Raw genomic sequence first — 20,416 nt, 5'->3', positions numbered from 1 at the left:
AAAGTGTCTAGTTAGACTCAATAACCAACGTGTCCTGCACTAAACCACATATCCCACAAAGTCAAAGAAGACAGAAAACAGCTACTGTTCACAAATGCTTCAAGGTGAGACTTAGTAGAAGTAGCAGCAGTAGTAGCTTCATCTTTTTATGAACCAGTGAATTTACGTGTCCTCGAGAACCTGAACAAGTACATCATCCGTGGTTTACCTCAGTTCTGTTATGCATCAACACCAATTTGATTTCAGATTTGTCTTGCAAGCCCACACTGGCTTACAAGACCAAATCACACACTGTGATGCAATTGGTGCCGTACTAACACTCAGCAGCTCAAACTCTCTTCTCTAAAAACCACACAGCAGACAGACTGCATGTTCCTCTGCATCCGCCTCACTGCAATTTATTATTCCATCGGCGGCTGCTAACAGTTTTTCTGGCTGAATTGAAACTGCTTCATCATTTCAGTGCAGCATATCAAAACCCAGAGATTTATATATTAGTTCCAGACAACACACAGACACTACTGAAAGCATAAATAAAAGAATGGAAGTTTATAATATTCCTACCAGCACTTCCACTTCACTTAGATGTCGTCCGCTCTTTTCTCAACCTCTTTTGAAGTAATGCTCACATTACACTGAGGCCACGTTAGCAGAAACAACAGGAGTGTGTAAGTATAGAATCATAGTGGGTTTTTATTTACCCTCTAATTCTTAAGAGGAGAAGAAGGAACATTTCTCCCCCCATCCACATACCTCATGCAGAGCCAGGGAGTGGCCATATCGTGGTGTGACAGTGTTGACGGAGGGGTCAAGGGTCAGCCAGCTCTTGCTGCTGAGGTTATACCTACAGAAACAGAGAGCAGAAAGGTTTGATGAGCATGATGGAAGAGAAGCTCAAGGATACTCACTTGAAAAAGATGTGTTTTCAAGTGTGATGAGGATTTTCACCCAGACAAAAGGTGGCGCCTGTGAACACAGACTCAAGTGAAACTGCTTCTTTTTTCCTTTGTTCTAGAAGATCGTTCCTCCCTGTTGAAGTTAGTGGGGTGAAGGGGAACATTTCAGAGTACTGGGTGATTCCTTAAACCCAAAAACTGTGATGAAGCATTTGAAGGCTTGAAATACAAAGTGCCTCAAGTCTGAATGTGCACGTGTGGAAAACTGCTGGAACTAATCAAGACTTGTGGATCTCAAAATACACTTTACCTGCATGAGAAAATGTGCATTTGGTTACGATTAGCTTAACACTTTACCAAACTATTCTACATTTTTCAAAAAAGACGTTGTTGAAAGTTACATGAGTTACATATGAAGCTAGAACAAGCAGCTGGTTAGCGTAGGTTAGCACAAAGACGGGAAATGAGGGACATTAGTTACCCTCTGGGATTAATCAATGTCCTAGTACTGAAAAGATTCCAGGAAAATCACCACGCTGAGTGAAGAAATAATCCAGAACAGAATGCACTGTAAAACCAGAACTAGTCATCTTTACACTTTAGATTCTGTTTGGATGTTTTATTATGATTTATAACGTCTGTATCTGTGATCTGTGAGTTGCTGGTAGATTCAGTTTGTTAATTTCTAACAAAGCCAGGTTGCAGTTTCCCCATTCCCAGTTTTAAACACATGGGACAAGGGAGTATTATTTATCTTCTCATCCAACTTGGGAGTTTTCCAAAACACTGAACTAGATTATATCTTTAACTGTTTTGCCATTTAGAACGACACATGTAGAAATGTGGACGGTGGAACTTTAACCTTAATGTGATGTGTTCCAATGCATAATTTCCTATCAATTGTTTCCACACCCAAACTTAAAGTGCCATGCAACAAAGTCTGTGATCCACACACTACACAGCGTCGGTATCAAACTAACCTACTTTGAACTACTAATCAAAAGATAAGTAGTTACAGGAGAGGGAATCTAATCCAACTACATATCCCAAAGAGAGAACCACAAAAAGTTGTATAAAGTTGGAAGACAGCTCACACGATAGAAGCTGAGCTGTCCATAAAAAGCCCTTAGCCTGTCGGTAACCCATAAAACTAAAACATGAGTCAAGGGAATAAATCCAATCTTCCTGGGTGGAGTTCAGGGTGAAGATCCTATAATTTTACAGTTTTAATTGCACAGAGCTGTGTTGTTTTTCCATGTTGATTTTCAACAGACAGGAAGTCATATGGCTTCTTCCTGGCAGCACTGAGAGGCAAACATTACTTACGCACGCGGTAACACACACAAGGCTAAAGGTTAGGAATATTTAAATTTTTGCAACAGAGATGGTTTATTTTAAAAAACATTCCCTACAGTCGCATAGCAACAGCAGGACTCATGTCTCGCAGCTCTTTTGAATGAGTGCAGCAGCCACATCCCTAAAAAGTGTAGATGCTCACAGGCTGGAACACTTACGCTTTGACCATGTGATAGTCAGAGGCGTTGAAGACATAGCCTCCAATGACCCACATGATGTCTTGGTCCACCACAGCCTTGTGGGAAGCCCTTGCCAGCCCGGCATTAGTGTACTCATCCCGGCTCCAGAAAGAGGAGTTGGCAGGCACCGAGACGGAGCAGTCTGGACCTGGAGAGGGAAGGAAAACACACAGTCAGGGCTCCACATGAAACTAGATGATTCGGGAATAAATTTCTGCACTTACAATAAACACGCCTTGACCTTTTAGTGGAACATAAAAAGAGAGATTGCCTTAAGAGAGCCCAAATAACAAATGATTCTGCATTATAAGTGGAAAAAAAACTTTCTAGCCTGAGAAGAGTTTCCTGCATTAACAGAGGATTAAACTTTCACGGGCTTCATTTGTTCACTTTAATGTCCTGCAGCTCGGCAGAGCAAACAAAAAAAACACAAGGCCATCTGCTCAGTGATTGTGCTGGAGAAAGAAAAAAAACAAACACATGATTCATTATTGATTTCATCTCTTGAATTATGAAAGTGAGATGTGAAAAAGGTGCGGAGACGTTAGATAACTGAGGCTGATTGTGCAGATGTAGAGTACAGTAACTTTCAGTAAGTCTTTTTTAATGTTTGGTGAAATTTAACTTGTACATTGTTTGACGAAACAATAATGATCAAAGTAGATGTGATTTTATTAGAAAAGCTCTTTAAACACAAATGGCTCTGAACAAATCCGCCTTTCCATGTTACTGGATAAGAACAATAACACCAACTTAAACCGGAACCACTTCTGAATGGAGGGAAATGATTTTGAGGAGCCGTTTAGCAAACAATTGCAAAGTCCAAAATAGATGGGCCTGAATCACGATGGTGTTGATGGGGTTGGAGGACAGTTTGGTCGTCCTATAGTGTGTCCAACATGATGAGAGACACAGATAAGACCTGCCAGGAATAAAAGGTTGACCCACCAATTAGGGCTATGACTAGCTCAAAGTAAAAACAGGATGCTAACTAGTGAGGGAGGTCCATACTGATCAGTATCTGAAGCAGCCATGTGACAGGAAAGGAAGTGTTATGATTCACTGTGACAATCAAGGTGACTTTAGCCATTTTCCTTTTTTTGTTCAGCGACTGAAAAGAAAGAAGAAAAAAAAATCCCCGGTGGCTAATATTTTTCAACTTGACTCCAGTATCGCTAAGCAAACAAAATTACCTTTGCACCTTGGTGGCACTGCCATAAATAAAACAAATGCGGCCTTAGCCTCCTTTAAAGATGCAATTTGTTGAAGGCTAGGCATCTGTGAAAGAGAGATTAAATGCAAGGCTGGCTTGACTAAACAGGCATCTGTCTCTGCTTTTGCACTGGTTGGTGCAGCAAATGAGGAAAGCATTTGGAAGCTGGCAATACAGAGTACACTAAGTGTGCTATCGCTCTACTGAAACACCATGACAGGGTAATAAAGGCGAAAGAAAATGCCAGTCTGTTTCCCTACTCCCTCAGCTTGGGTAATTAGATTGTGAGCACACTGAGTTGCTGATATAACTGCAGTTAAATTAAGCCATTGTCTCTGCTTATGTAGAGCAGCTCAGTGGAGCCGTTTAAGAACTAATAGAGCGGGTATAACGGCCCATATGGTCTGATTCAAAAAGAAACTGTTGTGTCAGGTCATCACCAAATAAAGAGACTATCTTCATGACTTCAAAATAATGAGGAAGCTGCTCCAGCAAAAAGTTCATTTGAAGTCCATCGTGTTACAGCAGATGGATGCTGTGGGGGCAGTTGGAGCCTCGATAACAGTGGTGGAGGCTTAAAACTGAAGAGGCACTGGGTTGAATCACCAGATAAACAGGCAAAATCTGGATGGATAAAGTCACTAACACTCTTTACTCAACCTCCAACTGCTTCACTGGAGCTGCTTAATGTCTAGCTGCAGTGGATATTTGCTATGGATTAGTTTGTTTTATTCCTTTGCATGTTTTAAAGAAAGTGAGATCAGCATATTATAAAACTCTTAAATGTAAAAAGAGGAGATTAAATAGCTTCTCTTAAAATATCTATTCTAAGATGAGCATAAATACTGCACAAAGGAAATGTCACAGCAAACCAACAACGACTTTTTATATTTGTAGTGGGCAGGCTGGGTGTTAAATTGAGTTATTTTATATAAGTTATTTTAGATTGTGATTACCCTCAAGCTTTGTATAGAAACCACAACTCGCCGCTGAATGGTGGAGTTGAGTCATCAGACAGAAGGAGGCAAAGTTAAATAGGTTTACAAACTAAACATACATATTGTTTCCTTGTTCCCTAATTCTATGAACTGTGTCCTATAACACTATCACACATTTAACAGAGTACACTGTGCACTTGATTCCCTCAGTAAAATATCAACCATGTAATCACAATGTATTGAATTTAATTTTTGACTTCATTCCACATGAATTGCTGAACAAGTCAGAGATGTGGGCAGTGATTCAGAGGTCTTGAACCAGGCTAATTATATGGTATGTAGTATTTCACTGGTGTCAGATCTAATCACTTTACACTGAGACTGTGATCCAACAGCTCTGTATCAAACAGACATAAGGGCCTACGCAGAGTTGTGACGTCTAATCTTTGGTTTCTTTTTGTGCTCTTGAAAAATACAGAGAATTAATAATGAGATTTGAGTGGTTTTCTCTGGAGAATCAGGTCCAGAAAATGTCCAATGACCGTTTCACACGTGTGGCACAAAAGACATTGAAAAGACACTAGAATCTCCTGACAATGACCTGGACTATTTACACAGACTTCGTGCTGACTTCAAGTTGGCTGTGTAAACCTGATTTATGTCTGCACACATGCCACCAGCCCACCTTGCCATCCGGTCTTGCAGATGCAGGTCTTATCCTGGCAGTGACCTCGCTCAGGGTAGCTACAGTTAGCCAGGCAGTAGGGGATGTCACAGGCTTCCCCCTTCCAGTTGTCTTCACACTCGCAGTACACTGAACCAGTAAAGTTGCCCACACGACACTCGCCACGGCCAGAGCAGTTGTTGGGACACGTATTCACCCTGGGAGGAAAGAAAGAGGAAGACAGTCAGACAAAAAGAGAAACTATGATTCAAATCTATTCCCTAAATAAAATCTAAGTTCTCCTTATTGATATCAGTCACACATCTAATTGTGCAAGAAGTGCCCAAAATAAGTAAGTTCATCCCTCCGACAGCTGAGTGTATTGTTTCAGGCTTGGTCCGCCACCATCAGCTGGTCAAGCTTCAAGTCCTCACTCCTCTCGGAGCAGTCTGCACTAAAACAGCACTGAGCTTGAGGCTGAGGTAACTGGCAGACAGAAAACCACCACAGGCACCAAAGACTAGATGGCAAATCCACCAAATCCACATTAAAACAGCAAATCTAATGCTCTCCACGTCACAGATGGTTAAGTAGCTGTCCAGGAACCGCAAGCTCAGTGGTTCAACTCCCACTTCCTTCTAGTGTCCTTGAACAATAAACTGAACCGGTGACCTTTAATGTTAGTTGCCTGTCCAAAGAACATCTTCATGAGGATTAATAAAGTATATTTAATGATAAAGGGGTTCAGTATGTGTTTAAATGAGGGAGTGTGCTGTTGTTAGACACTAACTGTCCAACAACATCATGTACAAAGAATCTGAAGAATATGGAAAAAACTCCCAGCTGGAAAAATCTTCTTGGAGATCTAGGACCAACACTGAGTAATCAATCTGTGGAATAACATTTAGCTTTCTATTTGTGACGTTTAGTGGGCAGTAGCTTTCCAAAGTCATGGTGTGATTGATGTTCACTGGCACAAGTATAGCTCTGTTTGCACAACAGGGAAAATAACTTCCATACTGAATGTAAAAAAAGCTATTAACAGTAGAACATAGTACACACTGCACAGATTTGCCCACATGTTAAAGTGTTTCTGGAGAAGACACTAAACAGGATTACAATTATTATTACTGTCATTATTCTAATATCTGACACACAGCTGGGTGTGTTTCTGTGTGTGTCTTATTCAAAATGCCCCGTCACTGTTTTAATACTTTAAACTGAACTTCATTAACACTACAGAACGGGCATAGTTATTCACATATGAGTCATTAGTAAAGAAAATGACCAGATGCCAAAAAAAAGACAATGAAGGAAGTGAAAACCAAGTAGAAGTAGGCATATATAACATCCTGTGTCTTTATGTTGATGTGGAAAAACACTGCAAACTTTGTATAAGACTAGAAAATGTGACTAACACTTTTTATAACAAGAGTAAACAAGCTGATGTCTAAACTCTGAGAAAACACATTATTATCCATCAAAGCAGGAGACTGAAGTGAGTTGGCAGTTTGTTCTTTCCCTCCTTCTAAAAGACAACATGTTTCGAAACGAGACAGACGATATAAAGGGTCCTTGTCATTCTTTTATCTTCCTTCAGCAGCCTGATGGTTTGATGTTTCGGCTCCTCCACCTCTCCCAGACACCAAAGGCCAGGGGCCCGGGGGCCACTTCGCTTTCATCCGTCTCAACCAACTTCAATCCCATCACTATGGTGACGCTACCAATGAGCGGGACAAAGAAGCAGGGGTCCTTTGTGTCCATTGCAGATGTTTAGAAGGGACAGGCTCCTCTTTGGTTGTAGAATGTTTTGCTTTTTATGGCAGGAAGGAGAAAATGGACGACATCTCTGGCTCTTTCTGACTCATGTCAAGCTGCATTTGATCTATTGGAGACTTTGGTGTGTTGAACTAATACATGTATTAATACATAGATTAAAGGAATTTATAAGTTTTCTGTTTTGATAGATCTGTGAGTGAGCACAATGTTTTTAAGCTGAGAAGAACTCTCAAGGTGACGTTAAAACACAGACTGTGCTCCCAGCTCAGAAAAGAAGACATCATGCAGGAAATACACTAATGCAAGAAGCGGCACTGGAAGCTGGATTCAGGTTTTGACCCTGGGTTCAAAGATAGGAAATTAGCAGAGTCAGCAGGACACATGAGGCCAATCTGAGCTCAAATGAATTCAAAGAAAATGACTAATGAGGCAACATAATTTAAAAAAAAATCTTCACGTTTCCTTAGATATATTTGAAATTCAGCAGGCAATTCAGAAATATGGTTTAGAAGCAACATACTCCATGTCTATGAATTAGGAAATAGTGTTCATATCACCGTCCCTTCCTTACTAACACATACCACAGTGTGCCTGAGCAGTAGATGATGGTGTAATGATCTAACACAAAACAAACTGCAGACTGCAGCAGCTTGACTTGATCCTCTTGCTAAAATGCTGTCAACGACTGCACCAGCGTACAGGTAGAAATCAGGCAGTAAGTGATGGGTTGATGTGTCATGTCCCAAAGAAAGGTGTGAAGTGGGCTCTTCACCTAAATCTTAATAAACCCCAACAGAAATGAGCTTCTCATCTCACGGCTCAGTATCAGTGTGTTTGTCACCGAGTCGATGCCTCTATCCAATGACTGACAGTATCATGAACGCGTGTGTGGAGAGGATTAGGACTGCAATCCAAGCTAAGATTTTAAAAACCAAGGAATGGTGTGAGAGCATCTTTTAGGAGAAGAGGAAAAAAAACAGGACACGAATCCACAACCTGGTAACAGAAACCATTTCTATGTTGTTCTTGTCTCACCTGTAGGAAATGTTGAAGCCAGTCAGGTTGTAGGCAGCATCACTGAAGAAGTGCAGCAGAGCGAAGCCAGACTGAGACACCACCTCAGGAACTGTCTCGTTCCCATAACGCTCAGGAACAATCAGACCACTGTAACACAGCCAAACATCAGGCTGTTATGACATGTAAGTACTTCCCTGTCACAACATAGGGGGTCAGTAATTGTAACCTTCTCTTTATTAAGCTTTCCGGAGTTTTACCCACCACAGTGAAATCATTTTATTGTTATTGGCTGTTTTTCCAGTAAAACTGGAACAGTTACCATCTACCTGCTGTACCCACTATATGTACTTCACCAAACCAAGTGTCTAATCCACAGTGAACATACCTGAAAGCAGCGAGTAGGGGAGCGTAGATGGAGTCTCCGTCATACACGTAGAGGTGGTCCCAGCTGCACTCGGTGGCAAAGTGGTTGAACCGTAATCGGAGGATGGTGTTGGGCCTGGAAACGCACAGACACAGATCAAGAGATTTAATACTAACCAAACCCTGCAAATAGCTTTATTAATTCTTTTCACCATTTAAAATTATATCAAGAATACACACGAAAAGTGGGCAATAAATGGTTGAGCCCCTGAGGCCACTGCATCTAATTTCCTGCTTGGAATTCTTTTTAAGTATAAGTATGAATATATCTAATAAAACCCACATTATACAGGTTGTGTTAAGTTACTGTTTCACCAGCTGAAGTGTGGACTGCATGAGCAGAATGAGTGGGATTTAAAGGTCATAAAAGGTGGATAATTAACCCGTTGATATAGGAAAAACATTCACCACCCACAACTAAAATGTACTAACATTTGGTTGTAGTTAAATACAGAGTCTTTAAATCTATACTAAAAAATAAGATGAATGATCTACTGAATATTGTCCTTTTGTGTTTAGGGTCACATTTAACCCTATGTGTTAAATGAAACAGCTGTAAGGCAAAGACAATTCCAGCTGGTAAATCGGACAGTAGCATAGTAGTGAAACAGAGACTGTAAAAGAAAAATGTAATCAGTTTAATCAGTTTTAGACTGAAGACATTCTTAAAATGTCTCAGCTCTAAATTTGGCCAATATTGTAAAATTAAATCAGCAAAGACAAAAGGCCCATTGAGTTTATCTATGATGAGAGTTTAAGATGTAGAGGAAATGTTATGAATAGTCACATTTTTCTTTTATTTATTTTATTTATCAGAGTGAAGTGGCGGCTCGCCGCTCCTGGCAGACAAATAAACCGAGGAATGGCAGCCGCCCCAAGACTTGATTAGAGAAGACTTGTGACCGGTAAGTAAGGAATCAAAACCAATGAGTGAAAAACAAATGATGTACTGTAGTCTACTTCAGAGACTACCAACGATGTCCCTTTGAGCGTGGCAACAAGGCACTAAGCTGGCAGGTCATGTGGTACAAATCATGTCACTGCAGATGGATTCAACGCACTTCACTGTGAAAGAAACTTATGGTGAATATATGTGCTGGAACCTCCTGTCAAGTATTCTTGTCATTATGATGCAGAAAGAGCACGTGTCACTGGATTAAGCTCCGGTTAAGATGAGCTGAGCTACAAAGACAGCACATAAATGTGGCATTAGTATGTCACGAACACAGGGGACGACACAGCGGCCCTGTGATTAGAGATCAGGTAGGTCAGAAGGTGCATCAGCTACACATACGGTGATGCAAAGCTGCTAACGGTTAATCCACCTGAATGACAGTTGGCTAAATGCCCAAAATGTAAATGTAATCAAAGAGTTTATGATGTGGAAGAGCTGGCAGCCCAAATTAAGAACCACGGCTCTAAATCGATGCACCATGGTGTGGTTATGCTGACTTAAACAGGAGAGGAGGAGTATTGGATTTCTCACTCTTACTTTGCCATTCACTTTCATCCATCACTATCAGGCCCCAAATGCTGGATTGATCTCAGTGAAGGACTGCAGTGTAGACCGCGCATGAAACAATCATTATGAACACTTTTAAAATATTGAGTTGCAGCTTCGGTTTTCACAATCCATCATTCGGCTGTCTCAAGGTTTTAGGAATCTTTCCACGGTTATTTTTCTTTATAGCAGGAGCCGTGATGTCAGTGAGAGAGCATCACGAGTACACACGAGTAATGTTAGTGCGCGTCCCACGTAACCACAATGTACCCGGTCCGAGTCCGGCTGGTTAACTCTGTTACACTATTAAAACTGTCTGGAGAAAATCACGTATTAAAAAGAAAAAAACAATATCTGTACTGTGTTGTGGGTGTTAGACCTGCACCATACTTACTGTCCCTCAATGAGCCACGTGCACTTGGTCTTGTATTTGTAGTTTCCCGGTCCATCGGTCAGGTAACCAGATGGTCCCGTCAACCTAAAAAAATATATATAGAAAGAAGGCAGAGAAGAGATTCTCAATGTTAGAAACAGCAGGAGAAAAACAAAAGAAAGCTGAACAACTGTTTTAAGCAGATTCATCTGACATTTGAACAAAATATCTCCTGCAGAAATTGGTCCTGAAACATAATCCGACTTTCAATAAAGTCACAAACATGAAAAAACTTGATACTTGTCACCTGATAAAACATAAACAGTCGTTATACTTCACATCTTTACTGAACACACAAGGTGTTGGTGTAAAAAGTAAGTGAAACACACGAGGAGGAATTCTGAGCCTCACCTCACACATATTTTTAGGACTTTAGGATTTTTACCTTAGTGTTTAGGGTCATTTTCCTCCTGCATATATGAGCTGTCCAGGTTCATATTCATTTTGTATGTTCAATGGGTGTATTCAATAAAAACATGTTGCCTAGGAACACTGTGCTGTAAATAGTTCACTATATTTTCAGTACAATTATTTCAAAAATGGAAAATTGACCCAAATATGTTTAATAAATGCTGTATAACTGATGTGTGATTATCATAACCTATAACAGTGTTACACAAGAGTCAGTGCAGATACACACCAACGTCTGCCACTTCACTCTTCAGTACATGCAGCTTGGTGGTTGAGTAAGCAGCACACAGAACAGCTAGGAAGTTTAAAATGATTAACCCTCGCAGCAAATTATTATCTGAAGCCAACACCGTGACGGGCAGCCACAAACACTGTAATGGTACAGTATGGCGCCCAGCCTCTGTTATTGCCTGATCAATTCCAGCTTGATGACACAGCAGCAGAGGAGCTGAATTACACAGGGGGCACTTAGAGGCAGTCAGAGATTGTATCATTACTAATGTAGGTCTCAGGGTGCAATGACTCTGCTAACACACCCAGTCACCGTCTTCAAAACAGTTTCAGATTAAAGTTTACTGAGAATACACCCTGTGATGTTTCAGTCCTGTGTGGTTCCTCAAAGACACAACATTAACACAGTATTATTCTTTCACCCAACATGTGAAAGGTGATTTTTAAACTGATGTAGACCGTACAGATAGAACCTCTGGGGAGATCCCTGCTGTTCACGGCATAACTAAGTCTTCTATTTACACCTAGGAAACAAATGTGCTGCCACTTCCTGTTACTGAAAACTTTAGTCTGTGTCCATAGCTGCCGATGGGTAGGTCAACAGCCCCGGCTGTTTGGGCTGGGTAGCTCAAGGTCCAAGGCCAAGGGTGTTGTTAAGTTAATGACAACACTACAACAACAACGCTGTTGTGCAATCCGTTCAACTTGTGGATGGAAATCTTAATCATCTCAGATATCAGAAAGAAACAGAGCCTAGCAGACCACATACTTTCCTCTCTTGCTTTGCACACTGACAGTCTCACATGCTTACCATCCCTGGCTCACTGTTTGTGTGTGTTTTGAGAGAGTAGATTCACCCAGTGCGTTCACGTGGCAGGTCTCAGCGCTTAGCTAACATGTAATTAGAGCTCTCCCAGGGATAATACAGCCAGGACCTGCAGCACTCTCAGATCTCCCAGCTAGCAGACAAACAGAGCTCCCTCAGAGGCTGAGAGGCTCTGGACTCTCCTCATCCCAACGCACCACCACCCCCCTTTAACATAACTGTTGCACGTTCAGCGCTTTCTTAGTAGTGCTGGGCTTACTGTGCTATTAACCCTACTATGTCTGCTACTACTATCCCTGCATAGCACTGTGAGAGAGCCAAAATGAGTTGAACCTATAATTCAAGTTGACATCAATAGTTATAAACAAACGTCTAATCTAGCTATGTAGATGGTTTATATCTCGATCTGAGACTTCTGAATCCATCCTAATGCAGTGGAGGTGAATTAAAAATAGTTGATGGTGCTCCAATCACTGAAAAATAACATCTCAAACGCTGAAAGACTGTTTGCACATTTCAGAATAATCTGCAGAGCTTTTGGGAGGAAGTAGTTTCACTAATAACTGTTGACAACAGAGAGGTCTACTGTATATAATGTTCATTTAATTCCCAGAAACCAACTTCTTACACCCTGTTCTAATAAAAACCCTGAGAGCGCCCACTGTAATTTGGTTAAACTGACCTTTAAAACCACATGCACTGCATTTAAACTTCTTGGGGACAGAGCTGGAACCTAAAGTAAACCTTAAGATCAAAGCTACATTCAGAGAGTAGATCTCGTTTCTTCAATACACGCCGTCTCCAATTTAACATGTATTCAGTACTGTGGTTAATTTATTATCCATTTCTTTACTTGGGCCTTTTGTGTAAGATGCTTTAAAAGTGGTTCAGTAACGTTCATCTGATTTTCAGTTCACTGAACACGTGACTAAACAATTAGTGACAAACAATATGGTCCTTTGACCTTTGTGCAGCTCTGCAGCAAAGCAGTAGATATTAAATAATATGTTCTACTACATTTTTATAGTGACAACTGTCATGTTACCCAGATGGCAATAAAAATGTCCTGAAATAAGGATTAGGCTGGCAGCCTGTACTTCCCGTTATTAGACCCACAATGACAGAAGCATTGCCTTGCATTCATAGTGACGTCCAACAATGGCTCCTTCTCATGCAAAAAGTATCCCTGCAGCGAGCCAAGTGGTCTGCAAATGGCAAAGTGGTGCAGCATGAGAGCAGAGCAAACACGATTCCTCATTCAAAAGCAACAACAGCCCTGTTCAGTAGCACAGAGTGTAAATGTGACAGTGGTAAAAGGGTTCGCCCCCCCCCTCCCCCAACCCAGACTGTTTGGGCAGACGTAAAACCTGCTGCTACGAGGTTTTAAATGAACTGAGGAATATTTTGGAAGGGAATTGCATTAGTAGGCCCCGTGCAATTTAGAGCAGCAGACATAATGTGATTGTTTCACATGACTTTGTACATGTAGCACAAGAATCTGTTGGAAAAATAGTCTGAGGCCACTTTAGGAAGTGAATGAACATTAGGGTCGAGTGTGATAAACAACTGAGGAGCATTTAGGAGACTGAGCAGATATTCTGCAGTGAAGATCCAGATGTTCCACAATAAATAAGCCCTCCTCCCTTATTAATGCTGCTCTGCCAAAACATTACAGACACATTGACATCGATGATATAAGGCTACAAGAGCAGCGGCCATGAGGAGGAAAGCTGTGACCTGAACATTGCCCACTGGCATCAAAACAGTAAAGGCTGCGCAGCCAAAACATGATCATAAAGCCATAAGTCAGTTATATTGTGTAATAAATGTTTGAAAATGTATTACGAGTTACTGTGTTTTGTACCTGAGTGTTTTGCCCAAGATCCTGCACATTCACCTCATCTGCACAAACTAAACTCTCTGCTTTGATACTGAGCATCTCAGACATGCTGAGTGCAGTTTACTGATGCCGTCTTATAAGATTTCTGTGATGATATTCAGATTCTTTAAGTAGTAAACTCACTCCACTTCCAACAAACAGCTCTCCTAGATGGCTGTGGAAATGGATGGGACACATTTCTGTGTCTCTGCATCAGTAAGCAGGAAAAAAATAAATAAAGTTGCAGGACAGCAGTGGGAACCATTAGTCTGTGCAGAGGACAGACAGGCATGTCACTCAGTTGGGCCTTTAGTAAAGCAAGGTCAGCCTTCAAACAGGTTCCAGACAGCGTCTGCGTACTGATGGGAACTAATACAGACTTCAGAAAAGATAACAACAAAAGCACTATAAAGCAAAAAGCTTTGAAACTGAGCAGTACAACACTGCAATCACGGCTAATGTCAGGCCAGGACGAATGAACCAACAGTGAATCCTCTGAGATGAGACCAGTTTAGTGAAATCAGCAGATGAGTAATGGGTTTATTTTGGAAGCATCGGTCACAGATTTTAAATTTATACTGACACAAGATGCTACTTCCTTTCTCATACTCATGGCAAAAAAGAAAAATCACAAATAATAAAAAATATCGCCCGGGCTGTATCCGGGTTAAGAACATGTAAACACACTGATTCCATCTGCTAAAGAGTTTCAACACATTCAAACTAGCGAGTTAATGTAAGACGTTTAGTCGATCAGCAGTAGATTAAGTATTTAGATAATAAGTCCACTTCACTCTATTACAAATGTAAAAGCTCAGTGTTCTCACAACAATCATTGTAGCACATGCTCCAGTGTCTCTAATGCATGAATTCACAGCTTCTCTTCATGTTATAGCAGATAAATAACATTTTTCTATAGTAACAGTTTTAGGATTCCTCACTATTTCATGACAATTCATAAACCAAACACGCAACCAATTTGTTGAGCTAATAAATATTTTTGCAGCAAGATATTAATACAATTATAAACAATAATTAAAGATTTAAAACTATTCTTTATTTGTCTTAATATCCAGCTTGTCAATGAGGATTTGATTCTTAATTCTGACTATTTGAAACGTGACTCTGGACTCTGAGGAAATATTCAACAGATTAACTGATACTGGGGATAATCATTAGTTGGAATCATAAGAGCAGATAGAGCCAAAGCAGATGATAAATTCCAGTATGAGAGTGTGTTGCTTTGTAAAAATGAGGTCAGGAAACTAATTTATAGCGACAGCGGCCGGTATTTCTCTGCATTATAACCAACTTTTTCCAGCCAATTAAAAGTTTCTAAATAGGAGGACACCGTCGTGGCAGGTCGTCTGACGGTGGGTGGCAGGAAGGGATCTGTTGACAGTGTATAATTGTGCAATCTGATCCAAGATTTATTCATACACATCTGTATGCAGCTGAAAACATGCAGCACCTTCAGTCATTATATTAGTTGGTGCAGACTTGCATATTAATTGCATTCTCTGGGGGAGTCAGAGTTTGTGCCAGGACATGAAGATACAGCAAAGGCTACACTGGCTCCGAGTGCCACAAACAAAGCATTTATTCACCACTGTAAGAGAAAACGGATGGATCTAAGCATAAGCCCCTTCTCTACTAATAAACAAGTACATTTGCGTGTCTTCGAAAATCTTTGTCCAGAATAGTATAAATTTGGCTTTTGTAGACATAATCTGATCCGCACATAAATATCAGACATAGCTTGGCCTCGTGGAAAGCATCAATCAACAAGATTACACGCAACAGTTACAGGCAACATGTTACAGAAACTAAGACAAGAGTAGCTTCTCACATAAACCTCCCATTTTACAATTTTATACAACACGAGGCAGCAAATCTGATTTTACAGCAGCAGGGATGACAGCCTCACTGAGTGAAAACATATGAAGACAAACGGCTATTGGAATGACAGACAGTCAGTTTTCAATTATAATTCAAAGAAAAACAGCGGCAACGGACGATCTCCACTTTATTTCAGTACCGAGGTGAGTGGGACCTCGTTGGTGGTGTCCCAGGCTTTGAGGAATTACATTAAACTGTGCCTTGTTGGTCTGGGAGTATAACAACTAAAGCACAGCAACCGCAGTTTGAAATCAGACAGGAACCTTTGCTGCATGTTGTTCCCCATCTCTCTCTCTCCCTCATCTCATGTTAGCTCTTTTTTTTTTTTTTTTTTAAACAAGTCGTACTCCCACACAAAAAGCAAAAACTGCCTAAAATTCAACAGCAACATGTGAAAACACTCAGAGAGAAGTCTATGGGTTGTGCAGACTAACAGTTGCACCATCTCTGGTAAAGGATAGTGCTGCAGAATTTTTTAAATGTGTATGTTTCAATTCTGTGAGACACAAACAAGCTGCATCATATTCAAATGACACAAGAACTCATAGAGATGGATGTTTCTCTAGCTTTAACAAAGTCAAAAGCTCCAGTATGCTGCTTCACTTAAACCAGTTTGTTATTGGTCTGTGATTTGGGTGAACTGCCCCTTTAAAAAAAGGGCATGTGGAACAGTTCATTCCACTGAGCATGGCGTCTTTTTCCGTATCATTTTACATATATTTTTCATATTATGAGTTATGATACAGCTCAAAGAGAAGGCATCATAATTTAAATACTGTATTAATATCACCATATCCCCCAGTCTCATGGGAAGTTTTAAATATCCTCAGATCAAAAAGAAAAACTCAATATTTTGCCACAAAGCAACAACAAAACACGTCACTTTCAGTCTGCCTTCATGTTGATTTTGGCCCTCTTGGCTAGCTACGGCTCCATCTTGGCATGACGCTGCCACAGAAAGCTGCTTTTACCAGCCTTCACCCGGCCTTGTATGGTAGCATTGTCTGTATGCTAAACACGGCCTCAGACCACAGGCTCTCCCCGAAAAACTATCATCCCTTTGACCGCATTAACAAAGCTACATAGCCCTGATTCCACTCAAATCTGGAGTCACAGAGCAGTAAGTAGTGGCCATTTGCCTGACAGCATCACGGATAATGCCATACACTGAGACACAGACGTGCTGCAGTTTGAGCTGATAAACATTATACTGTAAGTCAGTGATGTGCTGTGTTATTAGTGAAGTCCAGGGTGAAAGTATCACTCCTCCAGCCGTCAAGCAGCACCACAACCCCTCTGACAGCACTGACAGAAGAGGAGGTTTTAAAAAAGAAGCTGACAATTAGTTAGTGGTCTGCAGATTTTAAAAGTAGCTGGAAGAGAAGCAGATAGAGACGGAAGCTAAGTTCAACTTTAAGAATCCCCACAGGGCTGTTCATCCCCTGTGTCTGGTCCAGTGGTCAGTGCTAAAGCAGTGAACAGAAACTAACTCAAGCTTTCTGGACCAGTAAGCTGGTCAGTGGAGACAGCAGGAACATGCATATGTATGAGAACCTGTGGGGTATACAGGAGTACCATGTAACCTGGTGGCACCTAACTGAAGCTGTAGACAGTGGTGATTTCCTATAGTGACTGCTACAGTTCCTACTTGAGTGCAACCAAGACGAGCTGCTTCACACAGAAAGCACTTAATCCTGCGTCTCTGATAAAAGTACCAAACATTCAGCCTCCATTTTTCCTGTTCAGATATTCTCAGCAATCAGCTGCGCTAATGTGCAAACAGTTCCAGTTCACCCTCTCCTTAACCACACACGCTTTCTGAGGATGCATAACGCTGCAGGCCTCCTGCTGGCTCTGCTTTATGGCCTCTCAGGCTAGCACTGAGCTGAGGAAGCACAACAGAGGATAGAATATAAAAAAGGACAAACGAGCCTGGATCTTGTGAAAACATTTAGCTGAGGTCTGGCTGCGGCACAACTTTTAGCTGCACAAAGGTGCCAGCTCATCAAAAATGTTGAAACAAGATCAGTTTGCTAACAAGCAGCAACAGCAGAAGTATGACATTACAGGTTGGGCATAAATTTAATGTTGCATGTTATCTTGGAAGGAAGTAGAAAAGGGAACACTCTTATACAACTCAGCTGAAACTAGTGTTATCAGTTTTCATCCAGTGCTGCATCACTTTTTTTACCTCAACATCATAACACACTTTAAATTCCACACATCCAGTAGAGAAATAAGACATTTGAACAGGATGTGCAGCACTGATTCATTGCATTAATTGAGGTTTCTTTCAATTCCATACTGTATTTACTATAGAGCTGTAATTAAATCAGGGTAAGTACCTACACAGAAAGACACATGTGGGCAGAAAGGGGGTGAGAAAGAGGATGTGTTATTGGTTTTATGAAATGGTCACCGTCCTCCCACCTCTCATATGTTTCCACGAGTTCGACCAGCGACACCAACCTGAGCGGCTCAGCTGTAAAAACAGGGCGCTTCAAGTACAAGTGCACGCAAACATCCCATACTTTGACCCCGAACCGCTGCTGCTGCTGTCCTGTTGTTAGCAGATAAGAGTTATTTGAATGTTGGAGCAGGTTAAACACTTTGGTCATGATGTAGCAGCTCCCACCTCTGTTTGCGTTCAGCAATAGACGACACTGACATCTCAACATCCTCACAAAAATAACCAGCGTGTGTTCTAGCATCAAACAATTAGAAAGAAGTACCAGGGTGGGTTTTAAGAAAGAGCTGAACCTGAGCGACAGCACAGTAAATGTCAGACCCGAGCCCAGGTTTGAGTTCGCTGGGGTCGTTTGCTTCATGTCAAACCCCTCTGCTGTCTTCTACCTTCTCACCAGTATCAGTCAAATTAAGACAAAAATGCTCCAAAACAAATCAAACGACTCGCTAGTTAATCAAGTTCATGATTAAATGAGGATTTGCTGCTTTATTTGTGTTGTGTTGGTCGTTAACAACACATTTAATCCAATAATGTCAGAGTAGGAATAAAGAAAATCCCACTCACTCAGGTGAGGTTACCTGGATTGGTAAGTGATTGACAAGATGGTGGTGACATCATAAACCTACACCTGTCCCACACCTGTACTACAGTCCAGTGTAATCCTAGCAGCAGTACTACCAGTACTAGTACTAGTACTAGTACTAGTATGTGAACGCCTCAGGTGTGCCCTGCTCCTCATCTCTCCATCTCTAACAGCACATTAGCACATCACGGGAGAACAAAGGTGACCGATAACAGCCGCTTCCTTCTCGGTAACGTTACCTGAATCGCCCTCCGCAGTGCTGGCACTGGTCCCCGACCCAGCCGGGGAAGCACACACAGCTGCCGGTGGCGGGGTTGCACTGACCGTTCATACACGGTTTGTCGCACTCCTTCGCCTCGGTGGCACCGGGCAGCCCGGAGAGCAGCCCGACCACCGAGAGCAGGAGCGCGGTTGTCAGCATCAGCAGGCTCCGGCTGCGGCCGGGGCCGGGGCCGGAGCCCGAGCAGGCCCGCCGCGTCGCCCCGGACATTCTCGCACAAAAGATGGCTGCTTGAGGCAGACGCTCCGCCGCTGAGGGACTACCGAGCCGACGAGCCGCTGCTTGGTTCGGTTCCGCGTATCGGACCGGACGTACTGTTTCCAGAAGGTGACGGTGAGGGAGTCCTGTGGAGCTGGTCTCAGCGGGTCCTGGTTTACATCTTTCCAGTGCTTGTGCTTCCCAGCGCCGCACCGAGCCGCATATTGACATCCAGAAGTGACGCGACGACACCGGAAATGCGCAACGGGCGCAGGCGAGGCTGCGCAGCGCGCAGCTGGAGTTCGAAAACACTCCTCTCCTCCAGCGCAGCATCCTCTAGTCTGAAGTGTCTCACAAACTGAAGCTTGTGCAGTTAGTCTGCAAACATTAATCACTACATCAGGGCTGTGTTTAGCATCCAAACTACATCTCCCATGATGCCGTGACCGGGGACCTATCAGTGATGAGAGCTTCACTTTTAGATCATGAGTGATGCAGAGAATAAAATGTTTAAGATCAAAAACTAAATGCATCACACCGACAGCAAGAATTAAGGAGTAATCCGTGTGCACAGATTCTTTATTTTGTGCTCTAAATTTAATTATCGCCCACGATTTAGTGTTTTTCTCCCTTTTGGCACCTCTCGGGCTCCGTAGAACAGCTATAATCCCCTATTAACCATTTAAAAATGCAGTTAAATAATAATAATAATAATAATAATAATCAAATTCATGACAACTGTGCAAACTCCATCAGGCAGTGAAGACCCCGAGATGTGCATGAAAGCTTTAAAAAAGCTGTAAAAGAAGTAGTAAGATGAGATTCTGTCAATAAAAAGCTAGAAATATGTCTCTAGAAATATAAAATAAACATGATCTCTATATTAGATTATTTTCCCTGGTTAGATAAGTTCTTTAGTAGTAGTAGTAGAAGCTTGACTAACAAGTAGAGTGGTGAAAGTATTTACACAGTGGTTTTGTAAAATATTCTTACATATTTAAATTTTTATACAAATTATTGAAATAACCATTTTTGTCCATCAATCCAATAAGAAGCTCTTTCTACGCCTCACAACAGTTTCATTTTAGAGATCAACCAAGATTTCCTTGGATGTCATGGCTTTCTTTATGTTGTGACATCTACACAGCTGTGTGCATTTCTAAACTCCAATCAATGCCACTGGAAAAGTGTCTGAAGACTTCAGTGAATGAAATACTTCATGTTTTGAAGCAGATAGATGGGT

The 20,416-nt window shown here is 41.6% G+C and overlaps 1 protein-coding gene across 2 annotated transcripts in view; it reads right to left on the bottom strand.

Annotated features, from left to right (window-relative positions):
- Positions 1–19,482, bottom strand: part of atrn (attractin) — a 104,542-nt gene extending 85,060 nt beyond the window's left edge. Inside the window, exons 1-7 of one of the 2 annotated variants that reach the window (XM_026339108.1) lie at positions 18,935–19,482; positions 10,361–10,444; positions 8,428–8,541; positions 8,061–8,189; positions 5,268–5,464; positions 2,411–2,579; positions 754–844 (exon numbers count right to left, since the gene is read on the bottom strand). In XM_026339108.1, the coding sequence (XP_026194893.1) occupies positions 754–844; positions 2,411–2,579; positions 5,268–5,464; positions 8,061–8,189; positions 8,428–8,541; positions 10,361–10,444; positions 18,935–19,404 (1,254 nt within the window). In that variant the 5' untranslated portion in view covers positions 19,405–19,482. The remainder of the gene's footprint in view (positions 1–753; positions 845–2,410; positions 2,580–5,267; positions 5,465–8,060; positions 8,190–8,427; positions 8,542–10,360; positions 10,445–18,934) is intronic. The other variant, XM_026339107.2, reaches the window with a different exon arrangement.
- Positions 19,483–20,416: the final 934 nt, after the last annotated feature.

This window comes from Anabas testudineus, chromosome 22, assembly GCF_900324465.2.
Source record: "Anabas testudineus chromosome 22, fAnaTes1.2, whole genome shotgun sequence".
In the NCBI taxonomy this organism is placed as follows: Eukaryota; Metazoa; Chordata; class Actinopteri; order Anabantiformes; family Anabantidae; genus Anabas; species Anabas testudineus.
This window is presented reverse-complemented; position numbering and strand designations above follow the sequence as displayed.